Here is an 18,213-nt window from a genome sequence, read left to right as displayed (position 1 = left end):
CTAAAAATCAGTTTCGTTATGAAAAAAAAAAAATGTTTTAACTTTAACAACCTGACTGTCAATCTCTCTCTCTATTGTTATTGGCATTTATTTTTAAAGCAATCTTCGGTCAATCAATACACTGAAAATGGTGTTGTTTTCTTATTTTTTTTTTATACTTAATTTCACTTCAGTTAAGTTAACTTGAATTAAATGGACTTAAAACATCAAGTTAAAATTTGCATGACTTAAAAAAAATAAGTTGAAACCTGATTAATTTATGTATGGTTTTATGAGGAATCTGACAAAATTATCTTTATTTGCATAAATGTATTATTTAAAAATAAGTTAAAACCTGATTAGTTTATTTAAAAAGTTAAAATAATCTAAAAATGGTGTCATGGTTATAGTTTTGCGGCATCACAGTGGCGCAGTAGGTAGCATGATCGCCTCACAGCAAGAAGGTCATGGTTCGAACCATGGCATTTCTGTGTGGAGTTTGCATCTTCTCCCCGTGTTGGCGTGGGTTTCCTTAGGGTGCTCCGGTTTCCCCCACTGTCCAAAAACATGCAGTACAGGTGAATTGGGTAAGCTAAACTGTCCATAGTGTATGAGTGTGTATGGATGTTTTCCAGAGATGGGTTGCAGCTGGAAGAGCATCTGTTTTGTAAAACGTGCTGCATAAGTTGACGATTCATTCCACTGTGGCGACCCCAGATTAATAAAGGGACTAAGCCAAAAAAAGAAAATGAATGAATAAATCTCCATATTAATCCATATTATTATCAACAAAAATCATAAGAAATTACTTGCCACGCAGGGAATTATGGGAAGTCAATTTATGGTTATTTGCCGTTTATATTAAGGAAAAATACTGCTAACCAGGTTATTACCGTAGCATTTTTAGCTTTTTTACCGTTGAAATCACGGCCATTTTTTACAGAGTATATATACATACACATATAGTATCTGTGGTTTATGTAAAATCTTTCTATTCAACAAAAGCAGGGGTGTTTTTTCTTATGAAGGGCCAAAAACCAAACTTGATTGAGGGTGGTGGGCCAAAGCTAAATACTGTATTACATTAAAGTTGCCATAATTTCCTATTTTGATAATAAATGAAAATAAATAGAAAAAATATTTTAGTCGTATTATTAATTAATCCTTTTTTTTTTTAACATTTTATACTATTTTGTACATTTTCTACTATAATTATAATACAATCAAACCATAAACAATCTCATTTATAACACAACTGAGTTCAATGTTTATTTTATTTACAAAAATAATCATTTTACATTCGATAGTGAAGTATGTGTCCTACAGGTGTGGTTTTAGCATGCCACACACATATATGTCAACATCTAAAACAATGTGCTAAAGGTTTTCAGGATCCTTTAAAAAAAAATTCATATTGGGGATGTGGATCAGACGTGGGATGGCGGGCCAAATCAAAGGTTACAATGGGCCAACTATACTTTGGGCCTGAACAGAAAGTTCTTTATTACGGAAATGTGTCTGAAAGGCTCCAATAATAGTTTATCAGTAGCATGGCTGTGAAACCCCCTTTAAGAGCCTTTATATTATAGAGTGTGTTGCAAACAGCCGACATCACTTTCATCATTAATACACACCTATAATTAAGAAACCAACTAGTCAGCATATTAGAACGCTCGATTGGTTTTCCTCCTCCCTGCTGACACCAAACGAGAACCAGAAATTTCCCCTGCATGTGCACACCCTGACCCCGCTGATCTGTACAATAAACCCATAATAGCCCTTTGTCTCCCTGAGGAGAAACACCAGCAACCTGGGCCACTTACGGGGAAACCAGGAGCACAGGTCCACGCGGCGTCAGGTCACGGCGGGGGCTCCAGAACAAAATAATAACTCATCTATGAGGCACCAACATCTAAACAAACATCTACCTGCGCCTGTCACCAAGATCCTGCGCTCATATCCAATGTGTCAGATAGCAGTTGTCAGACTCGACCGCTCTGATCTCCTCAGCATCTCATTACTGTCCTTATGAAATGCTCTTATGGGCCGCACTTGATCTCCAAATATGAGTTCTGAAGATGAGTTGTTGTCCCCCCCCCCCACCCCTCCTTTATTTCCTCGCTCTCTCACTCCTCGGCCTGCTTTATTAGCAGCTAAGCTCTTTACACTTGTAGCATATTGCAGTAGGTTATAGGACTAAGCTTTATTGTCCTACATTATTGAAAATCTAGGCTCTGAAAGCCGGCCCCAAGAGGTCAAGCTTTGTCTGAACGCTGCCTCTCATTTCTCCACCGACAAAAGCTAACACTGAGGAAGATTGAGCTGGTAATATACTTAAATCCATCTTGGTTGACTTAGCAGAAACTTCGACCCGTCCCCACGGCTCCTCCTGAGCTGAAGGTAATTCCTTTATAACTTACAGGAGCAGAAACTATGACTTATGAATACACGACCGCTCTTATAAGTCTCTTGTAGGAGAAGCTTGTTTTATGAGCTGGGCCGCAGCTTGAGGAAGTCATATCTGAGAGAAGAAGAGTCGCTCATGTCAAAATGAGTATTAAAACTCGCCGTCTGAGGGGAATTCGCCATACAAGTCATCGCTCCTCATGGAAAAAACATCAATGATGGCGCAGGTGGTGTTCTTATTGAATAGAGTCATCACTGAGAAGATAAAACATCATTATGAGTATGCATAGCGACTAAGAGAAACTAAAAGTGCATGTGTTCAAAAGTCTAAATGTGGCGAATTTAATAAAACAGCAGGGATGTTTTAAATGGATCGCATGCAAAGCAGATGTGTAAGTGAGCTCTGAATATTTCAGTCCCTTCGGAAGGGATTCGGAATGGGACACTGCCATCTTGTGTGCACTTTTGGGAACAGCGCGCATTGATTTGTTGCAAAGAAAACACGAACGCTTTAATCAAATTAGTCTTTATGCAAAACACTTTAAAAAGGAGCGACATTGATTCAGTCAGTGAATCCACTGAAATGCTTTTCTACAATCAATGTAAGGTAAAAAAAAACAAGACAAATCTATTGAGGTATAACAAAGCAGTAACTAGGGATGGGCTAAAATACATTGAAATGTTTTAAAATGAAATACCAAATACCCCCATTTTACTTGTATCAAAATAAAGTATAAAATACAGCAAATGTAATAAAAAAATACTGTATTTTTGTGTTTTAAAATACACTGTAAAACCAAAAAGTTAAGGTAACTCAAACCATTTGAAAAACTAATCTATATGAGTACTGAGAACTTAATAGATTTGAGTACACTAAGTATTTTGAGTACAGTAATACCCAATAAATGAAGAGAACTCAAACCAACTGAGTACTGTTAAACCCAATAAGTTAAGGCAACTCAAAATGTTTGAGGAAACCGATTGCTGCAAACCATTTGAGTTAAACTAATCTGCATGAGAACTAAGAACTTACTCCATTTAAGTTGAAGTAATGAGGTGTTTAGTTAACTCATTACCTTCAACGCTGAGTTGAACGCTGAGCAAAACTCTTTTCAAATGAGTAGAATTAACTTTCAGTCAATTGAGTTAACTACACTCATTTCATTTGATAACGTTGACTGTTGGGTTTTGCAGTGTACTACAAAATACTTTTACAAGTTAGCATGAAAATTCACTCCATGAATAGACCTTTTCAATCAATCCCTTCATTATTAAACTTGAAGTAAACAATATTTGATAGCAACAGCTGTTCTGAGCAAGTTTTAGCAGATTCTCTGCATCTAGTCCTACTTTACATGAGTAGCTAGATATTTTTTTAACTTTTTAACTTCTTTTTTTATGCATTAAGTACAGTTGGCGTCAGAATTATTAGCCCCTCTTTTATTATTATTATTTTTTAAATATTTAAATATTTGAAATATTTTTTTATGTTTAACAGAGCAAGGAAATTTTCATAGTATGTCTGATATTTTTTTCTTCTGGGGAAAGTCTTATTTGTTTTATTTTGGCTAGAATAAAAGCACAATTTTTTTTTTATAAAAAAAAAAAACATTTTAAGGTCAATATTATTAGCCCCTTTAAGCTATATTTTCTACACAACAAATTATTGTTATACAATAACTTGCCTAATAACCCTAACCTGCCTATTTAACCTAGTTAAGCCTTTAAATGTCACTTTAAGCTGTATAGAAATGTCTTGAAAAATATGTAGTCAAATATTATTTACTGTCATCATGGCAAAGATAAAATAAATCAGTTATTAGAAACAAGTTATTAAAACTATTATGTTTAGAAATTAGTTTAAGAAATCTTCTCTTTGTTAAACAGAAATTGTGGAATAAAATAAACAGGGGGGGCTAATAATTCAGGGGCGCTAATAGGACTAATATAACTTAATTTTCTGGTAATTTAAACAGCCAATAAATTATCATAGGTATCACCACAATTCATTCATTTTCTTTCCAGTTTAGTCCCTTTATGAATCTGAGATCCTCACAGCGGAATGAACCGCCAACTTATCCAGCATATGTTTTACGCAGCAGATGCACTTCCAGCTGCAACCCATCACTGGGAAACACCCATACACACTCATTCACACACATACGCTACGGACAATTTTAGCTTACCCAATTCACCTGTACTGCATGTCTGTACCTGTCACCTGTACCGGAGCACCCGCAGGAAACCCACGTGAACACGTGGAGAACATGCAAACTCCACACAGAAATGCCAACCAGCCCAGCCAAGGCTCGAACCAGCGACCTTCTTGCTGTGAGGTGATCGTGCTATCCACTGCACCACAATGTCCCTGTATCGCCACAATGTAATGCACAATTTCCTTCAATACTCCTAAGCATTATCCAGCTTCTTCAATATAAATCAATTTTCTGTTCTGATCTCAAGCCTAGGCTAATAACTGAGAAAGCACCAAACAGAGGCCACATTTCTATGATGTCATCATGTAGACTTCCTACAAAGTATTTTAAAAATACAAGACAGGCGTCATGGTGACGCAGTGGGTAGCACGATTGCCTCACAGCAAGAAGGTTGCTGGTTCGAGCCCCGGCTAGGTCAGTTGGCATTTCTGTGTGGAGTTTGCATGTTCTCCCCGTGGGTTTCCTCCGGGTGCTCCGGTTTCCCCCACAAGTCTAAAGACATGCGCTATAGGTAAATTGGGTAAGCTAAATTGTCCGTAGTGTATGTGTGTGAATGAGAGTGTATGGGTGTTTCCCAGTGATGGATTGTGGCTGGAAGGGCATCCACTGCGTAAAACATATGCTGGATAAATTGGCGGTTCATTCAGCTGTGGCATCCCCTGATAAATAAGCAGGGGAAAAAATGAATGAATGAAAAAACAAGACACTAATGTATTATGATACAAAATATTTACCCATTTTTATAAACCCTATCAAATACAAATTACAAAATACTATTTAGTATTTGAAATACTTGTATCATAAATGCTGCCCATCCCTGGCAGTGACAACATGTCTACAAAAACATGAAATTTTTAGAGGTTACTAAATGCCCACATCAAACTGAAATGTTCAAGTTACGTATCAAATTAAACAAATCTAATCATTATAATGAATTTAATACTACAAAAAAAGTGTATTTTATTATTGAAAAATAGACTTAATATATTTAAGCTTCATTAACTTTGACATCAAGCAATATTGGAAAATTGACAGTGCAAAACGTTCACACACTTCATGCAGTGTGACCTAAAAACCATCATCATCCGGAGTGGTTTTGGCATTGTAAACCCATCTGCTACAAACCAATATTAGGTACTACTGTAGTACTGGAACACGTATGAAAGGCACAAAGCATGCGGGGGAAAAAAACCCACACGGTCCGGGTAATCTGCAACCCGCTTCTCTGCATCGCCCATTTATTCAGTCGATTCATTTTCTCCAGGAGTCATCGCCAATGCTGATCAATACCTCATGATGTGGTTTATATGGCCCTGTCGGACACACACACACACACAGAAAGAGAGAGAAACATTGATGTGACACAGGTCAACTTCACTCAACAGCCAATGCATTGTATGTATAATGTTCATTAACCCTACGCAAATTGATATTCATATATGCTGACTGTTCCCGTGTCGTAGTGGTTAGATCAGCTGCTAGGTACTCTGGCCTGCGGGAAAACCGTTCAAAATGTGCATTTCTTTCTCGTCATGAATAAATATTGATTTTGCAGGAAGTACAAAATTTCCAAAGGCAATCATTTTGCTTGTATCAACGGCGTCCGGTGAAAGTGCTCCAGGTAAATTGAATGTGTGTGTGTGGTGTAAAAAAACTGAAATTGATGAATGTGTCATATTATAAAAAGTGTCAGGTTATCCACGCATAATTTTTCTCGTCGAAGTCTTTAACCGAATGACATACAAGAAGAATTGAGTGGTATTTGTAATCCACACAGAAGAATTACTCACAGGTTCTCCAGCCATACACCTGGAGCAATGCTGTCCTGCTGCTCGTCCCGGGGCGTTTAACACCTGCTGACAAGCCCAAAGACATCAGATTAACACACAGATGTGCACGGTTAAATCAACAAGCTAGAAGAATAACATGGTTAATACATTCTAACAATGGTCAAACTACTTATTTAAAATGAGCTGAAACAACACAATTTTTGAGATTTGTGCTGAAACAACACAATTTTTGAGATTTGTTTTGAGACAACTTAATTGTTTTATGTTCAATCCACTTAAATGTGTTAACTCAATTGATTTGTGTTGGGACAACATGAATGAATTAAGTTAACTTATTAGTTTTTTTTTTTTTTTTTTTTTTTTTTTTACAAATTTAAGTGGATTGAATATAAAACAATCAGGTTGTCCCAAAACAAATATCAAGAATTGTGTTGTTTCAAAGCATTTTGAATAAGTAGTTTGAACAAACATTATTTTTTTGTAGAACTACTTTCATTGTATCTGATTGTATTTATGTTGACCCACTTGTTACTTACATCAGTAATATGATGCTTGAATTTTAGCATGGCATTGTATAGAAAGAGTATGCATGGAAAGTTATTTTTTCTAAGTTAACTTAATTTTTTCAGTCTTCGCTGAGGCCAGCTTCCAGCCTCCACTGCCGAGACTGCAGCTCTGCACAAGACTTTTGGCCAGCGAAGAAATTAAAATGGTCGTGCCAAACTGAGTCTGGTTCTCTCAAGTTTTTTTTTTCTTTTTTCTTCACTCTCCTATTAGTGAAGTTTTTTTTTCTTTTCCCTCTCCGCTGTCGCCACTGGCTTGCATGGTTCAGGATCTGAAAAGCTACTCATCGATGAATTTGCTCTTCAGTGTTTGGACTCTCAATAATGACTTCAAAATACACTGAACTGAGCTAAACTGAACTGAACTTATACACTAAAAACTGAACAACCCTGATCCAGTTACGTCATAGTAACACATCAGTGGTTGACCATTTATGTGAAGCTGCTTTGACACAATCTACATTGTAAAAGCGCTATACAAATAAAGCTGAATTGAATTGAATTTTTTAAGTCCATTGCTTTCATTTTTTTCTTGTTCTGATCGTTTTATTTAGTAACAATGACAAAAAGGATTATACATGCTGTGCGTTTGAGGATTGAGAATCAAAGTTTTCTCCCTAATTTCCCCACTTATTTTCATCTTTCATTTTATTTTTCCAGATTTCTTTTCATGTATGTGTACATTAAAATGAAAGTCAATTTTTTTTATATCTCAATTAGCAGTGTTTTACTGGAATTTTGACAAATTGGCAGAAATCTTTTTTGTTATATTGACATGACACTTTTTACACATCTGTCACACTGCTGTGCTGTGGAAATGCTGAAGTTGATGGTTGAACAGGGAGTAGAAGAATATCACCTCAAATTGTATAGGTTTTTAAAAAGTGCTTATTATTGCATTTAAAAAGCAAATCTTTCACTGATTGTGAATGGTTATTCCCATAAGTCACACATTTTCATGGGGTGGAAACATCTTTTAAATAAATGAGTCTATATAATAAATATCTAAATACAAGCAAAATAATCAGGTATTTATTCATTCATTTTATTTTTTAATTTAATAAAATTAATTTTCTTAGTCCCTTTATTAATCTGGGGTCACCACAGCAGAATGAACCAACTTGTCCAGCATGTTTTATGCAGCAGATGCCCTTCCAGCTGCAACCCATCTCTAGGAAACATCCATACACACTCATTCACACCCATACACTACGGACAATTTAGCTTATCCAATTCACCTGTACCGCATGTCTTTGACTGTGGGGGAAATCGAAGCACCCGGGGGAAACACACGCAAACACAGGGAGAACATGCAAACTCCTCACGAAAAGCCAACTGACCCAGCTGAGGCTCGAACCAGCAACCTTCTTGCTGTGAGGCGACAGCACTACCTACTGCGCCACTGCGTCGCCCATAATCAGATATGTTATGCAAAAATGAAACAACAAGAATAATCTGACCTGTACTTCTTAAAACAGATAAAATAACAAGCGATTATACTAAATGATTAAAACCATGGCAAAACCCGTGGTCTGAAGAATAGTGGCAAAATCTTTACAAAAAAAAAAAAGAAAAAAAAGAAAAATAAGTTGACAACTGATATATTATAAGTATTTGGGGACCGCACTGTGCACTATATGTGTAATATGTCATCACATAATTTGTCAATAATTGTAATATATAAAACATTTTATTGGGTTCCTCCTGTAAACAAGGGCAATTGTTTTTTATTTTGTTCAGGTAAAAGAAAAGAATAAAATAAGCAGGGCATATGTATAGGGGGGAAAAAAGTTGTTTTACACTTTTATTGTTTTGACTGTTCTGAGGCTCTTGTTTAAAATCTTCCAATCAGCTAAAAAATGAATAAAAATTGAGAGGACATGCAATAAAACAGACCATCAAACAGTCCATGACCTCCACTCCGCATTCCACAGGCTCCATAAACACAAGACCATCAGATAAGAGCAATATAACATTCATGTTGATCACAACACTGTTAACTAGAGGAGGGAAATGCATGGTAAGAACAGTGAGATACCAACTCTGTAGTTTAAAAATAAATCAAAATTTGAATAAAATCCTTAAAGATTTTAGTCAAAATGGACATTGCATGCATATTTGATGCATGAATATTATATTTATTTCAATAAAAAGTAATTTGTAACCGCAAAACCATTCATAAGTGTCTTAAAAATGATCTGCTAACGCTAAATAATTTAGCTCTCCATAGATTTATAGTTTGTTTAATTAAAGGAGAATTTCAGCTGAGATACAACTATTTAAAATCTGAAATCTGAGGATTCAAAAAGTAAAAAAATAAATAAATAAATAAATATATAAAAAACACCTTTAAATTTGTTCAAATTACGTACTTAGCAATACACATTTAGTAATCGAAGCGATTTTATATTTTCAGTAGGAAATTTACTAAATGTTTCCATGTAAAATGATCTTTACATCATAAACTTGTGATTTTGACTCATACAGTGCATTTTATTACCAAAAATATACCCCTGCAACAGAAGACATAAAAAAAAACGAATCAATTAAAAAGTTATTTATTTGCATTTTGGACTATAAAATAAAACATCTGTTTAGGATCTTCTAAGGTTTGTTTCCACATGACACTAGAATCAGTAAGTATACCATGACTGGGACATTGGCACTGTGTCCATTCTGTGAGCTGTGATTTGGGGCATCCCACGTGTCCATTGGAGTGTCCACCACCACACTGTATTCCAGCTGCCCACAGCCTCCCAGTCCATTACACTGCCTTTTCTGTGAAATTCAGATTTTAAGATCCATCACACTACTCATGGCTTGATTATGCAATAAGATGTCAATGAGAGCAAATGCAGCTGTCCTACCACAGTGCACACTCTTTCTATAAATCATAACATCTATTTCCAGTCATGATCAGCTGGGTGTTTTATATATGAGTACTAATAATAACTCATAACTCTTTTTAAAAGGCCAACAGTCTATGGAAAGTCACAGGCGGTCAAACAAATGCCATCTAAAGCAGTTACAAGACACATTTGTGGACATATTTTGAACATCTTTAAAGAAACAAGTAGGATTTAGTGCATTTTAATAATAGTAAATATAAAATAATTCAATTTACCGGCTGGTTGTGCCACTGTTCGAGCTCTCCACTGTGCCTTCTCTTATTTTGCATGGGACTTATGCAATCCATTGTTTATTTATTTGTTGTTTTAAACTATCCTTATACCTTTAAGTTAATACAAACCGACTAAAACTCCAATATGGATCAATAGGCAAAGTCAAAAAAACATTGTTTTCGCCGTGCACTCTTATCTATCGACCAATGAGGCATCTGCACAAATATTATACAATATATAATAAACACAGCAAGCTACTCTAAATATACCCGACTTATATAACAAAACAAAGCCGCTGCTGCTGCTGTCTCCCCGTCCGTCCTGGTTTTATTCCACATTACAGTTCCTGTATCTTTTAAGATGAGTAACATACAGTTGTGTCAGCCAATCAGTGAACAGTACGAGGTAATGTAGGCGGGCTAAATCAAATAGAGGCTTATTATTGGACGACGGTGTACGGAGCGCGAATGAGTCGACCAATGTTATTTAAAGGAATAGTTCACCTCAAAAATAAATGTGCTCTCGCTCTGTCGTTTTATTATTGTCCACATGTGAAGTTATTATTTCAAGAATTAATTCAACTATATCTATTGCAAAATACAAAGGAGACAAAATATATATGAGCAATTCCATGCAAATGTCAACATTGCCATGAAAAAAAGTTTTCACCAAAATACGGAAACCGCTTCTGGGTTTTTTTGTTTGTATAAGCAAGTATTTTAAAGTATTTAAAGTATTTAAGTATTTTAAAATGTATCTGTCAATGTTTTCAAACGATTCTATTTGAGCAAAATCACACGTGGCAATTTACACCTGTCACATCCATAACAGAGAGATGTCAGTCACATCCAAAACGACACTTTTCCCTCATAAATGTGAAAATAATAAATAAAATAAAACCAATCATTTTTTATATAGAGCCAACTTATATCCTTTTGAATAGTTTGGGTTGTGCATAATGGGGTATATACCGAGCTGGTGCGTTACCCATATACTAATAAATTTCCGGTGACCTGTTATTGTGAGTTTTTTTCCATTTTATATGGTTCCTTTTACAGCATCGATGTTGTAATGTAACTCAAATACAATCAGTAAAACAGACTTTGGCGTTCATTTAGTTGCTCAAGCGTAAAACGAGACAAAAAGCCGTTTACTTGCACATGCCCGTCAGAATCGGCAGGCTAGCACAGATGCTCCTTTGAATTTACTGGGGGTAAAATAATGCTCATATTATAAAGACATGGCGGGGGAATGCAGTGCTTCTTGTACAATCTGAGAACCATATCAGATATCACTCAGACAGTGGAGATTGCTGATTTTTAAAGAAAACAGACCTTAAAAACGCTGATTTTGCATTGGCGTACAAATCACCGGAAATGATTAACCCAGGTTACTCGCAAATTAAAAGTCTTATTAGCATGCTTCGGCATATACCCTATTCACAGAATTTCTACAATGTTGTACACTGCAAACCCGCAGACTTTTTTTGTCACATCCATAACACGTTTATTTTCCTCATTTAAAGTACAAAACATGTTTACAGATTGATGTTTTTTCTGCTCTCCTAACTCTGAGGTCAGTTGTTTTGAAAAATATAAACAAAAGTTTCAATATAATTTTAACATATACTTTCTATGTGAATTTATGTTTCGAGTTTTTCCTGCAAATGTCACATCCATAACGCTGGAATTGCTCATATATAGAAAGGACATGTATAGAAAAAATAAACAAAACTAACTACATGTCAGAGGAAAACATTTGGCCTAACGTCATAGATATATACACCATAGACATAATAGATATTAACTATTATATAATATCTATGATATACACTAGATATTGCATACAAACCATGAGCACGCGTCATCTATGGCCTACGGTTACTTACTTTATTAAAAAAATTATAGAGACATTATTTTATCAATTGTTCTCAATTTGGCTTAGGGTTTAGCATTAGCAAAGTTATTTACGTTAATATATTTTACTTTAGAAGAAATATTGTGGGCGACGCAGTGGCGCAGTAGGTAGTGCTGTCGCCTCATGGCAAGAAGGTGGCTGTTTCGAGCCTCGGCTGGGTGAGTTGGCGTTTCTGTGTGGAGTTTGCATGTTCTCCCTGCGTTCGTGTGGGTTTCCTCCGGGTGCTTCCGTTTCCCCCACAGTCCAAAGACATGTGGTAGAGGTGAATTGGGTGGGCTAAATTGTCCGTAGTGCATGAGTGTGTATGAATGTTTCCCAGAGATGGGTTGCAGCTGGAAGGGCATCTGCTGCGTAAAACATATAAGTTGGCGACCCCTGATTAATAAAGGGATTAAGCCGAAAAGAAAATGAATGAATGAATAAATGAATGATTGAAGAAATATTTTAGAGGGAGGGGTAAATGCTTTGGACTTTACTACTGTCAATGAGGTTTTTAAAATTGGGTGAATTAAACGTTGCCTGAATGCTGACCCAACTTTTTTTAATGGTTTTATATTCCTAAATTTATATTTGATTAATGTGGAGGTCTACATTTTTTATTAGCCTGTGATTTTAGCTGTTGAACTCCCTATCAAACTTGCTAATTTTCACAAACAAGCTTTGGAAGCAAGTAAGCTTGGATTCTGCCACAATGTTTCCCCTCACAAATCTATAATATGAAATAATCGAAATGTGCTGCGGAGTAAAAAATCTATTTTTATCAAATTGTGGGTGCACAGAGGAATAGTTTTTATTTTAGATTTATTAAAAAAAGGACAGTAAAATTTACTTTTACTTTGAGTTTTCTGCAATTTATGGAAGGGATATTTTGCCCATATGATTGGGTCATAAAATGTATTTCTTTAACTAGAACCTGTGCTTATACAGACTTAAAATGTGAAATGCCTAAATTAGCTATTGGAGGGGTGGAAATTACTAATATTAAATGTAATAATTGGTACAATAGAAGAAATTTTGTTAATAAGTCTAGCTTGTACCCGAAAGCTTCTTAGAAATGGAAATTTAACTACCCAGTTCTGTCCATCATTAAAATTCAGCCTGGTATAAGTTTTTAGTGTCTAATAAGATGAAACAACTTTATTTTAGAATCCTTCATAATTACTATCCCTGTAATTCTTTACTTTGTAAATGTAATGTAAACAATTCTTCACAATGCACATTTTGTAATTCTAATCTTTAAACAATAGCGCATATATTTTTAAAATGCAATTTTGTAGAACAATTTTGGATAGAAATATCTTGTCTTCTCAGCTTACAAAAAACTTTTTGATTTTAAAACAATTATTTTATTGTTTTTGATTTGGGAGTCAGATTGTAAGAAAAGGGACAATATGTTATATATTTTATATTTATTCATATTTTGTTTATTTTGGTTCCTTTAAATATTTGTTTTTCTAGCAGGTAGGCCTATTGTGTTTTTTTTCCCTTTTCCCTTATATCAGTCATGTAGATGTACAATGAATATGTATAATTTGTATTCAGGTCACACAAAATTAGCACAAATTAATGTATTCTCTGTTACTCATGTTATTAATAATTAAAAAATACAATTAAAATAAATAAATAAATAAATAAATAAATAAATAAATAAATAAATAAATAAATAAAAATTAATTTACACGTCATTGGAATTTTATTAAAGTGTAGCCTATATATCAAAAGAGACTTAAATGCTTCACTTCAGGTCATTTATGTCACATATATTTCAATTCAAACTCTGAGAAACTGGCTTAAAGTGGCTTAAAAATTAAATGCACAATTGTATTTCTATGCTTGTGGGAAAGTGTTCGATGCTTGTGCTATCGTGTATTGCTTAGTAATGTTTGGCTTCAGTACGGTGCCCTGATGGAGGATTCTGTGATCGCTTAGTATAGTCTGGCAGCATGGCGAACCTCACGGACGCGGCATCACTGCAGCAGTTTGACGAATTATTAAAAAATAACAGCAAGTAAGGCAATTATTGACGAAATATCTGTTATACAATGAATTATATTGGATGTCAAACAGCTCTTTAACCAATTTAACACATGTTCTTGGTGTTAACAGAAGCCTTTTTGATCGAACAGAATTAAATAACCGATGGCCTATTCAGAGAAGCACAAATAATGTTAATTGTGGCAATAATCTATATTATTGCATTTGTTTCTAGATCATAAGACCACTGACTTATCTTTTTGAATATGTATCACATTCGACTGTGGTCCATTGATGAATGATTACTGTTCTTAAAATATCTGTCATTGTTATGCATAATATTGTTAGCCTGTTCTCACAATTAGACGTGTATAGCTCGAATTACATGTATAAAAATCAATCTGTACATAGTAGTAAGCACTAGATGTCACGTATTGTTGTTGTCATCAATACTGAATTCAAAAGTAACGTTATATAGCAAATATATAAACATAACCGGCTACCGCTAACGCTAGGCTAACGTTAAACCAACACACAGTTAACGTTACTGAGTTAAACTATTAAGGTAAAGTTGGTTTTGTATTCACGTATTCGTATATTCAGACGTTCACATTCCTAATATTTTTTCAGAAAAGTATTGTATGATGATGATACAACATTGTTTACAGTTAATGTAATAGTGCTGCTAATGATGTTTTACAGTCGTATGTAACGTTAACGTTACATATATTCAATGAAGCGTGGTAAACAATACAGGGACCGTGTCAAACGCTGTCTCTATGTGCTCATAATAGTACGACTCTGTAATTAATGTGTGTTATAATTTTTTAATTCTTCTTTATTATGTAATTGATCTCGAATATAAAGCCAACCTTACCTCAATAAATCATAGAGGTGAAGTTGGTTTTATATTCGCACATTCGGACTTTTCCCATAATGATATAATTTTATAAAAGTATTATTTGCAAACTCTAAATATCAAAATCATATAAGCAGCAAACGACTATCAAAAGTAAAACATTGTTCACAGTCAAATAAACAGTGTTAATGTTGTTTTTAAGTCATGCTTGCTTGCATGCTAATTCCTATCGAATATTCAAAGTAACATGTTAAACAATATAGAGACTTCTAAATGAAAGAATTTGCGAATACAAAACCGACTTTACCTCTATCAACAAATCATCTAATTAATTATTGGTTTGTGCATATAGTTATGTGACTCCGATACCAGACGAACAGGATCTACAAGATTTCAATGACGAACCAAACTGAAAATGTAGAAGCATAAGTCTCTATATTGTTTACCATGTTACTTTGAATATTCGATCAGAATTAGCATGCATGACTTGAAAACAACATTAACACTGTTTATTTGACTGTGAACAATGTTGTACCTTGAAAGTAATTGGCTGCTAATATGATTTCGCTATTTAGAGTTTGCAAATAATACTTTTATGAAATTATATTATTAATGGGAAAGTCTGAATGTGCGACTATAAAACCAACTTTAACTCTATGATTTGTTGTTGATATGCAGACATTTGTTCATGATCTTTGCTTGTTTAAGTTAACAAGTGTTCATAAACTGAAAATTTGGGTTTCACAATCAATTAGTGTTGGGGCAACATGAGGAATAAGTCAACTTATTAGTTTTTACAATTTAAGTTGATTGAAGATAAAACATTTATATTATTTTCGGCTTAGTCCTTTTAATAATCAGGGGTCACCACAGCGGAATGAACCACCACCTTATCCAACATGTTTTATGCTGCGGATGCTCTTCCAGCTGCAACCCATCACTGGGAAATACCCATACACTCCCATTCATACACCACAGACAATTAAGCTTACCCAATTCACCTATAGCGCATGTCTTTGGACTGTGGGGGAAACCGGAGCACCCGGAGGAAACCCATGCAAACCTGGCAAGAACATGCAAACTCCACACAGAAATGCCAACTGACCCAGCCGAGGCTCGAACCAGCGACCTTCTTGCTATGAGACGACATCACTACCCACTGTGCCACCGTGCCGCCCTGAACATAAAACAATGTAGTAAAAACCTCAAGAATTGTGTTGTTTCAGCTCAATTTAAATAAGTAGTTTGAACAAACAGCAAATGCCTTTTTTGAGTGTATATGAACTGCTAGTTATTTTTGTGTGAAGCACTTAACCCCCAAAAACACACTTTGAAAGACACTTTGTGTTTAATATGTCAAATTAGACATATTATTTTAGGTAGACTTAGTTTGTTTGGTCATTACTTAAGTTGTAATATGTTGACTTTACATGTCATCTCCACATTACATTCTGAATTATTCCTACACTTTATTCATTTTAGGTCCCTCACCGTTGTCCATTTTCATGCGCCATGGGCACCGCAGTGTTCGCAGATGAACGATGTGATGGCGGAATTGGCCAAAGAGCACAAACACACCATGTTTGTTAAGGTATGGGAACCATTGATTATTAATATAGTTAATTGTCTGGAAATCGTTTCACTAATTGCATCAATGTTAAATTTGGGTAAACTGTTGTTGAATGTCAGTGTAGTTTCTGTATCATTAGTAGAAGACAACATCTCCAGAAATTGACATAACTGTCTGTTGTCTGTAGAAACCGCCAAAACCATGTTTCAATCATTTTGGTTCTCATTGTGAAATGATTCTTTTTAATTGATATTTGGCCAGTTTGAAAGTAAAATTATGATGCGTTTATCTCGATTAATGGCTTTTCATAATCGTTAAAAGCTAAAATCAAAATCGAAATCGGATTTTCGATTAATTGCACAGCCCTACCTTGAAACCAGTTATTGTCCCATACCTATATGGGAAACACGTAATTAATGGTCATTTTATACAGTGAAGGGATTTTAAGATGTATATTTTCCTTATAATATATATATTTTATTTTGGAAGATTGCTGTTTTTAATTAGTCCTAATGCCCCAGTAAAGTGAGGGGGGCACCAAACTGTCAGTGGGCGCCATGTTTTGGATAAGACGTTAATCCGATGTCCTAAAAATCCCTTTTCCTCTTTTTGTGAAGAGTAGGGGTGTAACCCTGGTGTCCTGTCCAAATTCCCTCCATCGGCCCTTACAATCATGGCCTCCCAATCATACCCATCCACTGAATTGGCTGTATCACTCTCTCTCCACTCCATCTATAGCTGGTGTGTGGATGCTGCACAATGGTAATGGTGTGGAGAGACCCCCCACCCCCCAAAAAACGAAAAATACGCGAAATAAATCCACATAACTTACTAATTATTGCTCTTTTTCTCCACAAGATTAATTTATTATTTTCTATGTAAGCTTTTAATCTTTTATTTAACAACAGCAACATCTCTTGACTGTGATGCCATTTGCTGTACGGGTCAAGACCAATCAGGCTGTCACTCACATGAGATTACAGCAGTTAGCTAATTATGATGATCTTATCCATTACCACTGAGATTTTCTTGATTGACAAGGAAAAAAAAAAAAAGCAAAATGCAAGTGTACGCCATAGATTTTTCCATTGGTTGAGTTTTCAGGTAGAACTTCAAACTGCTACTAAAAAATTTACTCTTTGTTTTTACCCTATATAATATCGTCAATATTAGGACATGTGAGAGTGCACCACAACAAGCTTTCCCATTCACTTGTAAGCACATGAGATGAGTTTGTTGCACTCAGTACTGCTCTTGTATCATATTGAGCGCTTCCATAAGAACGATGTGGATTGTGATGAAACCAGGTCTTGAATGGTCACAAGAGAGGCATCCCAGAAGGAAATTGTAATGCATTTTAGTGATGCAAAAAAATGGTTATCAAAATGCATGTTAACTTCAGGGAGGATTAGAACCTCTGTTTGTCTAACCAGCTATTTGAGATGCTTGTTTGAAGACGATCATTATTCTTGTAAATGTGTCTTGTGCACGCTGGGCTATGGTGAAGTGGCTGAAGCTGCAGTAACACACACACTGAGCTGCTCTCCTCCCTCTGCTCCAGATCCCAGCGGAGCACAGGCCCTCAGGCTGCAAATGACTTTACCTTCCTCGTGGCCTTAAACCGTCACTGAGAAATTTTTACCTTCTGTCAAGGGTTAATACTGCCTTTCATCACAGAGCCAACCGAGCAGAGAAGCTCTTCAAGCAACAACTGCCCTTTTATAATTCACAAGGAATGAATTATGTTGGTTTAAATGGTTGAGGTGTTTTAGAATTTGATCGCTTCATTCATTTATAAGATTTGTGATTGCTAGAAA

At 35.3% G+C, this 18,213-nt stretch overlaps 2 protein-coding genes across 7 annotated transcripts in view; one reads left to right on the top strand and one right to left on the bottom strand.

The window, feature by feature from the left end:
* Positions 1-2,895: 2,895 nt before the first annotated feature.
* si:ch211-221j21.3 lies at positions 2,896-10,417 on the bottom strand. 6 transcript variants are annotated; one of them, XR_015504640.1, is made up of 6 exons: positions 10,079-10,417; positions 9,601-9,732; positions 6,392-6,457; positions 5,209-5,914; positions 4,329-4,512; positions 2,896-3,820 (listed from the first exon to the last, which is right to left on the bottom strand). XR_015504640.1 is itself a non-coding variant. In XM_087276995.1 (4 exons), exons 1-4 carry the CDS (start codon positions 10,148-10,150, stop codon positions 5,885-5,887), a joined length of 300 nt encoding a protein of 99 aa, XP_087133121.1. In that variant the 5' UTR covers positions 10,151-10,417; the 3' UTR covers positions 2,896-5,884. The 6 variants fall into 6 exon arrangements, 2 of the variants coding, with proteins under 2 accessions (XP_087133121.1, XP_087133122.1); XR_015504639.1 differs by having other exon boundaries at positions 4,329-5,914; XR_015504642.1 differs by having other exon boundaries at positions 4,329-5,914; positions 6,392-6,454.
* A 3,506-nt stretch (positions 10,418-13,923) lies between these two features.
* The window catches only part of glrx3 (glutaredoxin 3), a 25,530-nt gene continuing 21,240 nt past the window's right edge, over positions 13,924-18,213 (top strand). Inside the window, 2 exon segments of the mRNA NM_001005950.1 lie at positions 13,924-14,001; positions 16,309-16,417. Of these exon segments, the coding sequence (NP_001005950.1) occupies positions 13,937-14,001; positions 16,309-16,417 (174 nt within the window). The 5' untranslated portion in view covers positions 13,924-13,936.

Source organism: Danio rerio, chromosome 12 (assembly GCF_052040795.2).
Source record: "Danio rerio strain M-AB ecotype USA chromosome 12, GRCz13ab, whole genome shotgun sequence".
NCBI classification, from domain to species: domain Eukaryota; kingdom Metazoa; phylum Chordata; class Actinopteri; order Cypriniformes; family Danionidae; genus Danio; species Danio rerio.
This window is presented reverse-complemented; position numbering and strand designations above follow the sequence as displayed.

What these genes read in the sequence shown, in the direction of transcription:
- si:ch211-221j21.3 (XM_087276995.1), bottom strand. Translation starts at nt 10,150, where the DNA reads ATGGATTGCATAAGTCCCATGCAAAATAAGAGAAGGCACAGTGGAGAG. An exon ending in GTGCCAATGTCCCAGTCATG is followed by an intron (nt 6,458 to 9,600) that starts GTATACTTACTG and finishes TGGGCTTGTCAG; the next exon opens with CAGGTGTTAAACGCCCCGGG. An exon ending in GGTGTATGGCTGGAGAACCT is followed by an intron (nt 5,915 to 6,391) that starts GTGAGTAATTCT and finishes TGTGTCCGACAG; the next exon opens with GGCCATATAAACCACATCAT.